The sequence below is a fragment of the Rhincodon typus genome, unplaced genomic scaffold (genome assembly GCF_021869965.1).
Source record: "Rhincodon typus isolate 14 unplaced genomic scaffold, sRhiTyp1.1 hic_rhity00002175, whole genome shotgun sequence".
Classification (NCBI taxonomy): domain Eukaryota; kingdom Metazoa; phylum Chordata; class Chondrichthyes; order Orectolobiformes; family Rhincodontidae; genus Rhincodon; species Rhincodon typus.
The window spans coordinates 10211-25000 of record NW_025967813.1 but is presented as its reverse complement, the minus strand read 5'-3'; the positions used below and the strand labels follow the sequence as shown (position 1 = coordinate 25000).

At 37.9% G+C, this 14790-nt stretch overlaps 1 protein-coding gene across 1 annotated transcript; it reads left to right on the top strand.

Annotated features, from left to right (window-relative positions):
• Positions 1–6: 6 nt before the first annotated feature.
• LOC109933310 (cyclic AMP-dependent transcription factor ATF-6 alpha-like) lies at positions 7–14235 on the top strand (the record flags this gene model as incomplete). The annotated part of the gene is made up of 3 exons (XM_048592990.1): positions 7–35; positions 2991–3082; positions 14095–14235. Coding segments are annotated over exons 1-3 (242 nt in total), but the record flags the coding sequence as incomplete, so codon positions are not given.
• Between the last annotated feature and the right edge of the window lie 555 nt (positions 14236–14790).

Below are 14790 nucleotides of genomic sequence, written 5' to 3'. Positions count from 1 at the left end.
CTCTTCAAAAACAGCTTCAGGAGTTGATGTCGGAGGTGAGCCACTTTCCAAGCAGACATTAGGGCAGTCAAGTTTAAGTTTGCATATTGAAGTTTATTATAGGTTGAAGAATAGACTTGCATCATATTGGTCAATATAGAGTGAAAAACCACAGTCAGAAAATCTAATGTAAACTCAAAAAGTGCTATAGATCTTTTAATAGAAACAGGATAACATTTTCCATAAGCATTTTTTATGTTACAACTTATCTGACGTGTCACAAAGTACTTCAGATGCAGTTAATTATTTTGAAACATGATAACTGTTATGTGTATGATATGGCTATATAAGTGCGTAAACATCTGAGGGAATGGACACTTGAGCTACACTTAATCAAAGCACACATGTTTGCCAGAAGTGGGATTGTACTCTTTTTCTGAGTGGCGCCATAGGGTCCCTGATGTCCATGGGTGCAGGTTGTCAGTCTCTGTTTAACAAGCCAATAAGGACAGCTCATTGCACAATGTTGCAGACCTTCACTGCAGCTGAGGCTATGTACTCCACGACGATGGGGGAAAATAACGGTTTTGTTCCATTTGTTTTGAGTTCACTTTCAGTATGTTAACATACAAATTAATGTTATCCAACTGTTTATGCAGTCACTTTTCCAACTAAATAAAAACTAGTGGAATGTGCATTTTATAATGTGTGAAATAAAGTAGTGGTAGAACTGGAGAGTTTTACAAAGTGACTTTCTGAACAGGTTTCACCCCTGCCTTTTGGAATAGCGGTTCATAACTTGTACACATTGAATAAAATAACCTTTCAAGCATATTTTAATTGGGGAAATTATATATACGATTGACCTGTGCTGATGCACAATTTGTGATGTTGTACCTCAGGAAAAGCTGGAATCTGCTCCCCAGTAAGTCGGTTTGCTTGTTTCAGTGGTTTCTGCAGTCTTGAATCTTTGGTATTTCAGCTATGGATTTGTCATCTTGTGGATCACAATAATGAGTGGATCCATGCGTATTGACAGACTGATAATAATTGGTCCATCTGTTTCAACTATGGAAGAAATTTCTGATGTCCATCTCAGTGATCTGTATTAGAATTTGAAATGGAAAATGCCAACGCATCGAATATCAGGACTGTTGTTAACTTACCTTGTGTGGATTGTGCCACATTGTGCAAGTTTCCTGAGTTCATCTTGTTGAAGAGCTGAAATGATGTTTTTTTTTAAGTGGGCATCTTGTCAACTGCTTTTTTTAAAGAGACAGAGGGGACTGTCTGTGCTTTAGCATAGGCTTGTAGCCTTTAGCCTTGTTGGTAGCACTTTGATCTTAGTTAAAGTTGTGACTACAGCTCTGAACTCTGACAGATTGACAGATGATTGCTAGGCTGTTCACAACTGCCAGGCTGCAGTCACCTGTTCAGTCTTTACCATCCACTTAATGCCACTAACTAGTTTTTAGTTCCCATGTACTGCCACCATGATGCACTTTGTGGTTTTCTATTTGTTAGCTCATGTAAGATACAGCATGGAGACTCTATGTATTATATTCACTGAGACTAACTATTTCAAGTCTATACGATCACCCAATACCACCTCACTTCAACTGATTTACTTCTGAAACTCTGAATCAGTTTTTTTTAATTTTGAGACTTAATTATACGAATGATCTCAGGAACAAAAACAGAAGTTGCTGGAAAAGCTCAGCAGATTTGGTAGCATCTGTGAAGAAAAAATCATAGTTAATGTTTCCAGTCCGGTGACCCTTCCACAGAACTGATGGTAGCCGATGGAATGATCTCAAGGCCAGCCTCACACTAACAACACTCCACAGATAATCCAGAACTGCGACCTGTTCCCTAACTCTCAATAGTCTTATTGATCTACATTTGCTTCCAGTCTGACAAGTCTAGAGGTAACAATGGCAGAATTAGGATGTCATAAAGCTGCAAAGAAGCGATTTTATTTTTTTTGATGGCATAGATAGATAGAAGCTTGATCTAATATGGTGTTCAGCTTGTTGTGCCTGGATCAACTCCAACCTTTTCCCAAGAAAAGTCTCAACGCACACCAAGGACTAGGGGCCAGTTTGTCATGTGAACCGAAGTTTATGATTTTGGTTTTTCTAATGTTCTGTTGGGAGAAAATATTGCTCACCCAATATTGGGTCTTGGGCAAGCAGTCAGTCGAAGTCAGAATAATGAAGAGAGTTACAGCAGGTGATTGTGAGGTCGAGCTGGGTATTGTAATTAGTTATTTCTTAGTAGTTGTTGTATGTAGATGACTTGATCACTTCAGGTTATTTTGCATCCTTAAAGTATGAATATGCAAAACAAAATTGCACATAATATTTTCATGAATCTGTGTGGATTCTTGCATCCGTTGCTTTGTTAAATATGTGTAAAATTTAGAGCATCTTTTAGGCAGGCATATGTGGTCACCTTTATTTGCAGCTTTGCTCAACTTGGTTGTATCTGCTAGAAGTTATGCAGTGTTAGAGAGTTGCAATGTGTGATAGGGTTAAACATGGGAAAGAAAAATTAATAGCCTGGCTGTGTATAATTTATAGCCAGTTTGGCTCGGAATGTTCAATAAATGGTTCGATGTAAAATGATCCATCGTGAAGACAAGCTTTGAAAGAAACACGTGTTTTTCTTGGGTTTGTCATAAAAATCCTAATGAACAGTGAGGGCAAAAAAAACCAAAATAATAAAAAGTGATGCATCACACTATATTTATGTAATGCAGAAGTCATTATTTTTACTATAAAATGGCTGTATATCAATGTGGTGGTACTTGAAGTGATATCAGACAATGCTTTGAGAATGAAGTAAGGTGATAGCATTGGGTGAAAAGAGGCCTGAAAAGGGTTGGGAGAAGGAGAATACAGCAGTCAAATATAAAGAGAGTTTCATGCTGTTGTGAAGATTGTGATACTTTAATGCATTTGTAATCTCCAATGTATTTGATTAATGTCACCGCCTCTCTTCTCTTTCAGAATCAGCAACTAAAAGTAACTGGTCCAAAACGAAGAGCAGTATGTGCCATGATATTGCTGGTGTTTATTGCGCTCAGTTATGGTCCTGCAAGGTAAGTTTCAGCACTTGAAATTTTCTGGCTTCGTCCCATGCGTTACTGTAGTAACTGACTGAGTTCTTAGTCTGAGGAGTTAACTGCCAATGTCTTTGATAATTTTGTGTGATAATAGATCAACATATGAGTAGATAATAGCATTGACACTGAATTGCAATGGATAGCAAAAGTCCAGTTTTTAATGGTTGTAAATTAGTCATAAAGGAAAAACTGCATATTTGGTAACATGATCAATGAAAAGAAGCTTCTTTCATTGTTACTTGGTGTTCAGTTCTTGGGTGTTGGTGGTCCATTTTTTGAATTTGAGTATGTGCTGAACTGATAGATTGAGTCATGATTGAGTTGGGAGACCAAGGTCAAGAGATTCCAAGTTTATAAACTGAGTGCAAGTGCTTGGCTGCTGGAGGGTAGATTATGACTCATCAGTACCCATAAAATAGATAATATAGAGGTGCATTGGAAAAGAAGAAATTCTGTGCTGTTTGGTTGACAGAAATTTAGGCTAGAATTGACAGTGGTGGTGCTTTTCTTTGTTGTGCTTTTCCAACAACTAGGCATGTAATCCTCTATGGAAAATCATATTGCTTATTTTGGCATGTTTATTAGAACAACTCTGATTCAAGTACAGTATCAATTAGGCTATTTGGTATTTCTGTGTATGAATTCATTTCATTTTACATGAAAGGTGATATATGATTGATAAATTGTAATTTTAACTGTTTCTCAGGATTTGAGTCAAATATTACAAATCATTGTGATTACCATTAAGACTAATAATCATTCCATTAGATGAGCTAACTTCAATAGCATTTACTATTTGAAGAGTATTGAATTTTCCAAGAGGTATAGTTCTGTTGCAAGCATGAGGTCAATGTTTAAGAAGTCTGCTGAGTATGTTTGTATGCCAAATCTAAAGCTATATCCTCCTACTCCTCATTTTACTATGAATTAATCTAGTACCTTATTAATTGTGATGATGGAGAAAGTACTCAGACATTTGATGGCATTTCAGTGTTCTCAGCTTTTGGAATTGTCATTGCTTTTGCTAAGCTGTCCAGTAGTACAAGGAATGATGTAACAATATTTTGGCCCAAGATATGCCACCTTGGTAGCTCCTTAAATTCTATTGTGGTGCTTAAGAGGTTAAAACAATGTTTTGATCACAGAAGTTGCACCCTGGCATAATGATATGTTACAGCAGTCAGTTAGCTGATTTCCGGCAGCTGCATTGAGGTTAGAACCCCATAGTAATTATAGGTAGTTTTGTGGTTCTATCTAATAGCAGACTTGTAAGTTTAATGGCCAGTCACTGAAGTACTGCTTCATTCTAGTCTTTTCCTTTTTGTTTACCTTTTCCTTGTCTATATCTATCTACTTTTTCTTGCACTCTGTAAGACTATCTTTGACATTACTGGAAGCTCTTTGACACTCCAAAATTTATTGGATGTGTACTTGTGAAGACTGCTATCAATTTTCAAATATTTACTCCGCCATTCTAGAGCTGCTGTGCTTCAGTGGCAACGTTCCTATCTCTGAACCAGGATGCCTGGGTTCAAAGCACACCTTCTTCAGAGATGTGTAGTAACATCTCCGAACAGGCTGATTAAAAATCTGGATAATTTTAGATTCTGTAAGATTCCAGTACCTCTGCAGTTGGTCAGATCAAAAAGCTATGAATATTAACTATAATTAATAGCTGGCAAAGAAGTCCGTTTTTCATGTGAATGTTGATCAAATCACTTTGTTGTTAAGCTTAAAACAAAGTGATGTGTCATGTTTTGCCACGTTTCAACATCAGAAGGTACAATCCTTGTAGAAACATTGGACTTGTACCAATTGCTGAATAGTCTTTTTAAAAAGAAAATTTAATGTATCCATGCTATATTTTATCAAAATTTAACAGCAAGTAACTTTCAAGGAAGTAAACAACTGATAAATATCCATGAGACATCTGAAATGCAGAGTCTAAAATTATCCAGAATAACAGAGCATAATTTAATCAACCTGTTCATGAATTTATGACACATCTCTGGAGAAGGTGGAACTTGAACCCAGGCCTCCTGGCTCGGGTAGGGCCATTGCTGTTCAAGGGCTCTTGTGTTGCATTGGCAGACTAAATATTTGGAAATTGATAGCAGCCTTTACAAGTACATGGAAACCAAAGGATCACATTAATAAACCAACTTGTTCATTAAGCTTTTTGAAGCATTCACTGTTAATTTTAAAAAGTCCACTGACAGTGATATTACTCATTAAATTGCATGCAGTTTGTGGTTTGTTGGTTATAATCGAATCTTAATTTCCTGATTTTTTTTTTACATGCCCACTGTATTGTATGCCTATTGTTTCCTTTAATAATACTTTAAAATCTTGGTTGTATTCACTCTTCTCTTAACAGGTCCCAAGCAAGAGTATTTTCTGAACCTCTGTTTCTGTTTAGAAACGTGCCAACCATTTTAAATTAATTGATTTCAATCTTTACAATTGCTTGTAGCTTCACTGAAAGTATGACTTAAAACTCTTCTCAGTACTTCATGTTTCATATCATTAATGTTTTGTAACAGACTATGTCTTTGATTTTATGTTGAATAGCTGTTCTTTAACAACACAACATGAAATTTCCTGACCAAAATATTAGAGTCTCATTTGTACGCATGTGGCAGGGGTTCCAGAGTTGATGGCTGACATCTCTGACAGCTACTCAGGTACAAAAAACACCTGAGCCACATTTTATTGTTTATTCATAGCCAATTTGTTATTTGCAGTTTACTCTTTGATCCTAAAATTTTCTGTTACATATGTAAACATCTCGAAGTTTCTGAAAGGCACAAGACTAACTATGTCCTGATCTACTCCTCTTTGGTTGCAGTCTGATCTATCCAGAGTAGTGAATGAGTCCTCAGTACATTCTGTGGGAACACTACTACTACTGCCTGGTTGAGAGGTGTATTCTGCCAACATAGGTTCGGCTCAGTGTACATACATTTAACAACAGCGTTGTGCTCTTTTGGCAGTAGACTGGGAATTTTTGAGACCAGGGTAGAGATTCCCTTTCTTCAACAATTTTTAAAAGCTCTGTTAAGAAGAAAATCCAACAGCTTAAGTTGATTTCGTTAATGTCCCTTGGGTGCAAAACACAAGCTGTCTAAAATTGCTTTTTGTAAATGCTGCGATTCAGAATTATATGGAGATCTGATTTTGTACTTGTGATGTAATTTTCATCTTGTGGTGAAACTTTGCCACATAGCCTTCAATCTCCAAGAATTGAAGTGAGTTAGTTTAGTGCTACTTCGTTTTCACTGTATTTATTGGTAATTTCATAAAGCTGATTTTGTTTTGTGATCACTATTTTTGCTCACTAGATGTTGAGTCAATCAGTCTCAAATTCCAAGTTATTCCCCCAGATTTTTCTGGACCATGAAAACTTATGTGACTACAGGTTAGATTTGTTCCTGCAGGTTTAGGTTCTACAATGTCTTAGTTGCAAAATTGGTAGGTGTATAGCCTGATAACAGTGCACTGAAAGCAATAGGGCAGTTGAACCTTGGCAAATTATTGGACGAGGTGTATTTCCTTCATCAATCAGTTTCAAGCATTGAGAAACAAACATAGGGAGAACTGAGGAGTAGGATAAATTCGATGTACAATCAGGTCAGAAAGAGGAATAAAGTGAAGAAATGATGGATAAGATTAAAATATAAGTGACAAAAAAAAATTTTTAAATTTGCCTTTTTTAACACAACTTAACAACTATTTGCAAGATTAAAGAGGGAGACTTTTTCCCTAAAATTGCTCACTTGTACAGTAACCAAGATTGAGTGGCAGTCATTAACAAATATCAAGTGAATAGAAGAGTACTCTCACTGTTAAATATTGGAATTGAGAACTAATATCTGTGGTGATGGTAATAGGTAATTAATGTGTAAATCCAGCCACTTTATGAATATCATGGGGTGATTAACTCTGTGATGCCAGTTTTGCTAAGTTAAAGCTGAAGTGCTGCAAATTGGCCATAACTTGAGATTCAAAATTCACAGGATACTTCCTTCTTGCTCCAAATTGTTAACCCTCTTAAATGAATAAAACCATGAACTAATGCTATTAATTTTTCGACAGAATCTACCCTTATATGTGACTTGCCGAAAGTAATTTTCCAGTCAACTCTAGTGAGCCGTGAAAAGGCCTCAGCATGCAACCACCTGTTTCTAACCTTGCATTTTTTAAAATAAAATTCCTCCAGTGTGGAAACAGGCCAATTGGCCGAACAAGTCCACACTGACCCTCTAAAGAGCATCCCACCCAGATTTGTCCCCTATAATCCTGCATTTCCCATGGCTAATGCACCTAACATAGACATCACTGAACACTATGGGTAATTTAGCATTGGCCAATCCACCTGGCTTGCACATCCTTGGACTGTGGGAGGAAACCCATGCAGACATACGGAGAATGTGCAAACTCCACACAGACAGTAGCCCGGGGGGTGGAATCCAACCCGGGTCCCTGGTGCTGTGAGGCAGCAGTGCTAACCACTGAGCTACCGTGCCGCCCCTGTTTCTTGACTGTACTTCACCTTCCCCTTTCCCTTGTTTTTTGTGAGCATATCTGCTTTTTGATCTCACTGTTGACTTATGTTTTCTTAGTAAATATTTGTGCTGGGTAATTCCTTGAAATTTTATACAGTTCAAGGTTTCATTTCTGTTCAATTTAACTGCCGTTTATTTTGGATTGCCAGTGCTGATATCAGGATCTGATTTCATATAGATTCCCTTAGCTATAACTCGGTGTTTTCACAAAGGTTTCTTGGACTCGGAGGTCAAATTCTGCAGCCTGGATGTGGACAAGTTTTGAAAATTTTTGACAAGACCCCTCACCCAAGGTACAGGTGCACAAAAATGATCAAGGCAAAACAATCTTAATTATTATAGGGAAAAGAAAAAAGCCTTAAGTTCCAAAATAAAGTTCTTACACTGTGTAGTTGAGCCAAGAACTGAAGAAGCTGTCATGCTTCAATCTCTGGCACATGAATAACTTGTTTTGAGCTGGGATGCTAGGGGTGTTGCTGTAATTAAGCCTCGCACTCCTGCATAAATGATGGGATGTGTAATTGAACCAGGGTTCTTGATCACACTCACTGTCCATTGACTTCTGGAGGAAATATAGGCAAACGTAGATGGTGGATGAGGGCAGAATCAGGCAAGAAGAAGGTACGCTCGTGAGGTTTGTATCATTGCAGAAATTGCAACTTCAGTGGCAGGGAAATTGGCCAAATGAACAAGTTTGATCCCAAATGTAAAACTGGTCAAGACATTGAAAGGCTGCTGAAGTTCCCTTTATTCTTAAGTTTAACAGACTCTAATTATATCACCTTTCAAACCCATTCCAAGTTATACTAAAAATCTGGTGGATGGGTAGCACAAACTTTGGTCATTGTTGACAGATTTAATCAAACCCAAGAATACCAGGTAGGATCAAACTTCGAGGATTTTCACTCGTCCAACTTTGATATCTAACTGCAGCTTCAACTGTTTCGACCCCACGACCTGTTAGATTATAGTAATTTCTTGTCACATAATTTCAGTGAAGGACTGAGATAGCAGCAGAAGCACTCAGAAAGAATATTAATTGTGTGTATTAATTAGTAAGCTGTCAGTAAGGCATGCAGACAAATTACTGTAATGTCCTTAAAGATGTGAATTATGAGGAATTAACGGAAATGGGACATTCAATCCAAACATGTGTTGTGTTTATGCTGTACTGATCCTCTTGGCAAACTTGCTTTGTCTCACTCTCTTAACATCCTTTCTCTCTTATGCGCCTATGCAACTTTCCCTTGAATGTATTGTTGCTATTAGCCTTCTCTACTCTGCACTTGTAATACAGAGTAGTATTGGTTAGAGATTTTGATTTCCCCTGTATTGATTGGGCCACCCAGAGTGTAAAAGGCCTGGACTGGGTGGAATTTGTCAAGTGTGTCCAAGAATGTTACCTAAATCAATATGTAGATGGTCCTACTCGGGAGGGTGCAACACTGGACCTCCTCTTAGGAAATGAGGTTAGGCAAGTGACTGAAGTGTCAGTCAGAGAGCACTTTGGATCCAGTGACCATAGCTCTTTTAGTTTTAACATAGTTAAGGAAAAAGATAGGACATGTCCAGAGGTAAAGATGCTAAGCTGGAGCAGAGCCAATTTTGGGGCCATTAGGTAGGATCTAGCAGCGGTTGTTTGGGTGAGTCTATCTGACGGACAAGGAATGACTGGCAAATGGGAGGCTTTTAAAAGTGTGATTTCAAGAGTCCAGGGACAGTATGTCCCTGTTAGGGTGAAGGGAAAAGCTGACAGGTTTAGGGATCCCTGGCCGATGAGGGATATTGAGGCTCTGGTCAGGAAGAAGAAGACAACATACATTGTGTTTAAGTTATCGGGCTCAAGTGACTCCCTAGATGCCTATAAAAAGTGTCGGAGCACAGTTAAGAGGGAAATCAGAAGAGCAAAGAAAGGGTATGAGATGGGATTATCTTTAATATTATCTGCCAGATCCAAGAGATTTTATAAGCTATATTACGAGTAAAAAGGTGGCTAGGAAGAGATTAGGTCCCTTTAAAAATCAGCATGGCCGTCTGTGTGTGGAGCCACAGGACATGGAGGAGATTTTTAATGAATATTTCTCCTCCATGTTTGCTGAGAAAGAATCATGGATGCTAAGAAAATAGGGGAATGTTCTGGACTGCATTAATATTACCAGAGAAGAGGTGTTTGCAGCCTGAGTTTGCATTAAGGTGGATAAATCCCCTGGGCCTGAACAAGTCCAGCCTCAGACATTGCAGGAGGCTAGGGAAGAAATTGCAGAGGTCCTTGCAGAGATTTTTGCTCCATCTTTAGCCACTGGTAAAGTTCCAGAAGACTGGAGGGTGGCTAATGTTGTTCCATTGTTTAAGAAAGGTAGCAAAGACAAGCCAGGGAACCACAGGCCACTGAGCCTGATATCGGTGGTAGTCAAGTTATTGGAGAGGATACTGAAGGACAGAATCAACCAACATTTGGATAATCAGCATGGATTTGTGCATGGGAAGCCACGTCTGACAAATCTTTGAGTCTTTTGAAGAGGTAACCAAGAGGATAGATGAGAGTAGGGCAGTGGATGTTGGACTTTATGGACTATGTGGACTTTAGTAAGGCCTTTGACAAGGTTCCGCACAGCGGGTTAGTCATGAAGGTTAGGTTGCATGGGATCCAGGGAGAGCTAGCTAATTGGATTCAAAACTGGCTCGATGATAGTAAGCAGAGGGTGATGGTTGTAGATTGTTTCTCAGATTGGAGGCCTGTGACTAGTAGCACGCCACAGGGGTCGATGCTGGAAGCTTTGTTATTTGTTATTTATGTAAATGATCTGGATGTGAATGTACGACGCATGATTGGTAAGTTTGTGAATGGTACAAAGTTAGGTGGTACCATTGATAGCAAGAAAGGTAATCAACTATTACAGAGGGATCTTGATCAGGTGGGGAAGTGGGCTGAGGATTGGCAAATGCAATTCAATACAGTTAAGTGTGAGATGTTGCACTTTGGAAAGTCAAACCAAGGTAGAACTTATATAGTAACTGGCAAGGTCCTGAGGAGTGTTGTGGAGCAGACGGACTTAAGAGTACAAGTACATAGTTCATTGAAAGCAGCGTCACAGGTAGACAGGGTGGTGAAGAAGGCATTTGGCATGCTGGCCTTCAACGGTCGAGATACTGAGTAAAGGGAGTTGGGATGTTATGTTACAGTTGTATAAGTCATTGGTGAGGCCGCACTTGGAGTATTGTATACAGTTTTGGTCACCCTGTTATTGGAAAGACGTAGTTAAAGTGGAAAGTGTGCAAAGAAGATTTATGAGGATGTTGCCACGACGAGTAGGCCTGAGTTACAGGGAGAGGTTGGCTCGGATAGGACTTTATTCCTTGGAATATAGGAGATTGAGGAGTGACTTTATTGACGAGTATAAAACCATGAGGGGCAGAGATAGGATGAATGCATATAATCTTTTTCTCAGGGATGGAGAATTGAAAACTAGAGGGCGTGGATTTAAGATGAGAGGGGAAAGATTTAAGAATATCTATATGGAATGGGCTGCCAGGGAAAGTGGTTGAGGCAGATACAGTAGCAACATTTAAAAAACATTTGGATAGGTACATGGGTGGGAATGGTTTAGAGGAATACGGACCATGCTGTATTACTCGATGACTCTATTTTCTGATCAAGTTTAATGTTAATTACTTGTTAGATTTATTGTTGACTATCATATACTTATCCTTGTTTTGAATTCCCAAAATCTCTCTATGAATGCCTTCATAATACTAAAGGACTTGCTTGGATAAATTCTTAGCCTTAGAAAAGCAGATAACTTGTTGTGCCGGGCATATGAAAGTTGAAAAAAGAAGTCTGGAAAAGTCAGCAGAATAGGCAGCAACAGTGGAAAGAGAAGTCGTTCATTTTCAGGTTGATGATGTTGTGAGAACTGAGAATATTTGGAGATTTAACAGATTGTTTAAGAAGTACAGTATGAATGGAGAAGAGCAAAGAAAAGGATTTTCGTTGGGTGAAAGACATTATATGACAACAAGGATCATGGTGCAAAACGGAAGGAGATAGTAATGGAACAAGGAAAGAAACAGAAAATGGGCCAAGAGACAGTTTAAATGGGGGTAACTGAACTTTTACCAACAGTTGCTATCTAGCAAAACTGGGGGTGGGGGGCGGGGTTATGATCTGAAATTGTTGAACTTGGCATTGATCCTGGAAGTTTGAAGTGTCTGATCAAAAAATAATGTATTATTCGTTGAGCTTACTTTAAGCTTCAGTTGAGCTGTGTAGGAAAGGCTGAGAACTCAGTGACAATCAGGTGGAGAATTAAAATGTCAGGTGACTGAAAATCAAATGCAGCGCTATACACACAACCCTTTTCTGCAATTCCTTGTTTCTCTACTGACTCCACACAACTGAAGTCTCTTTGGTAACTAAACATCACATGTATTGATTAACCTGGTATTCCAAATGATACATTTCACAGCTTTATAATCATGACTTTGTAGATGTACCTTGAAAATTAAAAGCTGCAATAAATGAAATCTTTGTTTTTCTCGTGGAGCCACAAACTTTAAGAAGCATTCAACAGTATAAGAAGGTTAGCGCCTACTGTATCTCATTTCTCCACTCACAAACATTAGACTATGAAAGCCTCTTCCACACTATCCGTTGACATTCTGTTCTGAAGAATCGGTTAATATATTTCAACTGGTAGATTCTTGAAAGAGAAATTTCTTTACCAATATGCTTCACCTTCTCTTGAGAAAAGTCAACTACTGCAGCTTTCTTAGTACTGTTGATGTGCTTGTGACAAACCACCCTCTGTCCAGTCATTCAAGATGTTTCCCTTTTGATCACCTGTTCTAACATCTCCTTCAGTGGCTTGTGAAACTGTGGCAGTTGTGAAGTGCAGTGGGACATTTTGGTCTGTTAAAGTTGGTAAATGCAAGTTTGTGAAACCACATAAAAAGCTAGATATTATAGGTATGTTTCAGGGCATGTCACAATTTAAGCACGTTTTGGAATTTTTCTCTGTATTTGGTATGCTATGCTAAACTGAGTTTTTAATTGTTTTGATAATAAGCGACTTTTATCCCATTGTTTTTTGGAGGACACACCCGGTGATGTGGGGTTGATTTTAAATCTGTTGAACTATTTGGTAATTAAATGGTCTTTAAAATTCCTCGCTGTTGAACAAAGAAGCGATGCTTTGCTATCGTGGTGAATAAATTTGTTGTGAAAAGCATGTCAAGAATAAATCACACTTAGTCAAGATTAATAAGCGGTTCTGAAGTTGGATGTTGCAACAAAATTCAATTGGATTGTCACAGTTTTTTTTTGGATGTTACATTGCAGAGTTTGTAATCCCGTGATACTGTGATTCTAAATGTAGTTAGGATTTGGTGTCAGATGTGAACATGTGAATAGAAAAGCTTCCCACACCATTTTGGCATCATGTCAGCTGAAAATGTGTAAAGCCATTTCACTTCAAAATGCAACTTCTTAAGTAAGTGTCAGAAATTCTGTTGCAAATTTCTTCTGTTTTTAATCTTGTTGCAACATCCAACTTGAAAACTGCATATTAATCTTGACTAAGTGTGATTTATTCTTGACATCCTCTTCACAACAAATTTATTCACCACGACAGCAAAGCATCACTTCTTTGTTCAATAGCAAGGAATTTTAAAGACCATTTAATTACTAAATAGTTCAACAGATTTAAAATCAACCCCACATCACCGGTGTGTCCTCCCAAAAACAACGGGACAAGCTGATCATTTTTACAATGGTATTTTATTGACACTTAGATATTGCAGTGAAAATGCTACATTTTCTTTTTAGTAATTGTTTGAGTCCTATCTTCCCCCTTGATTTGAAATTGATGTTTGAAGAAGGCTAAAGTTTGTTGTGCAGTGGAAAATTTCATACAGTGTAACTGACCAATTTTAGTGATTGCTCTGCCAATAATTGGATCTGGATCCAAAATAATTATCTCTGATTTTATTGTTCTGATTTGAAATGTGTTTCAGCAGCTTGAACTGATTTTTCTACAAACGCAATTTAAAAGAAAAAAAATTAACATTAATTTTGCACGGGATAATCTCATTTGGCCAAGTCTGCAGGATGGAAGATGTCGTGTGGAGTTGGTGCTGGTGGAGATCTAATAGTGAGGTTTAAGAATGCACTTATTTTTTAGATGTAGTGATATTGTACCTGCAATGGTGGTGAGCTTTATAAGGAAAGTGTTTGAACCTGACAGTAAGTAGAAAATAAATTTGCAAAATATTTCATTCCACAAAGCCTCCATCTCTCACTTGAGTGAATAGTTAATTGAAGAGAAATTTTGAGAATAAAATGTTTTCAAAAATGCTAACGAGACATGATACATATAAATATGATCAGTTTGTTGCAAAAGTAATTGTTTCTGTGTTCTTATTAAGCATTTGGGAGAAACATTCTGGTGCGCTTCAGCCCAGTGGCAGTCCTGCTACTCACAGTAGACATCTCTTGGGATTTTCTGATGAAAATGGAGCTGGAAGCTTTCAGGAAACAACTGAAAAGTTTACAGAGGAGAACTACAGGTAACTTTGCCCAATCACAACATGCATACATGTTATTGTTGTAAAATATTCTTAAACTTTACTGTCCTTCTATTCTCTTCCTCTAACCTGCCATAAAAAAAAGCTCTTTAATCTCATCATCTTAAAAACTAAATGTTTGCCTTAAAGGTTTTCATATCTCATTTATTCGTACATTTAAGAAAAAAATCTATCTGTGATGTCAAGCAACAGTGAACTTCAAACTATGTAGGGTTTTGTCATAGAGAGAATGGTGTGTGTTTGCCTCCAACAAGATACTTTACCGAAAATAAAACAAAGAACTGTGGATGTTAAAGATCTGAAACAAAAACAGAAATTGCTGGAGAAACTCACCAGGTCTGATAGCATCTGTTTTGATCCAGTAACCCTTCTTCAGAACTGTAACATATGAAATTGAGCAAAAAACCCAATGGACATTTTATTATATACAATCACTACATTGCTCAGACATTTAAGTATCTGGGCTGATATTAATTTAATAAAGGAGGAACGTGCTTTCAGTAGCGTGTCGTACTTCAAGTGATCTGACGCAAGTTG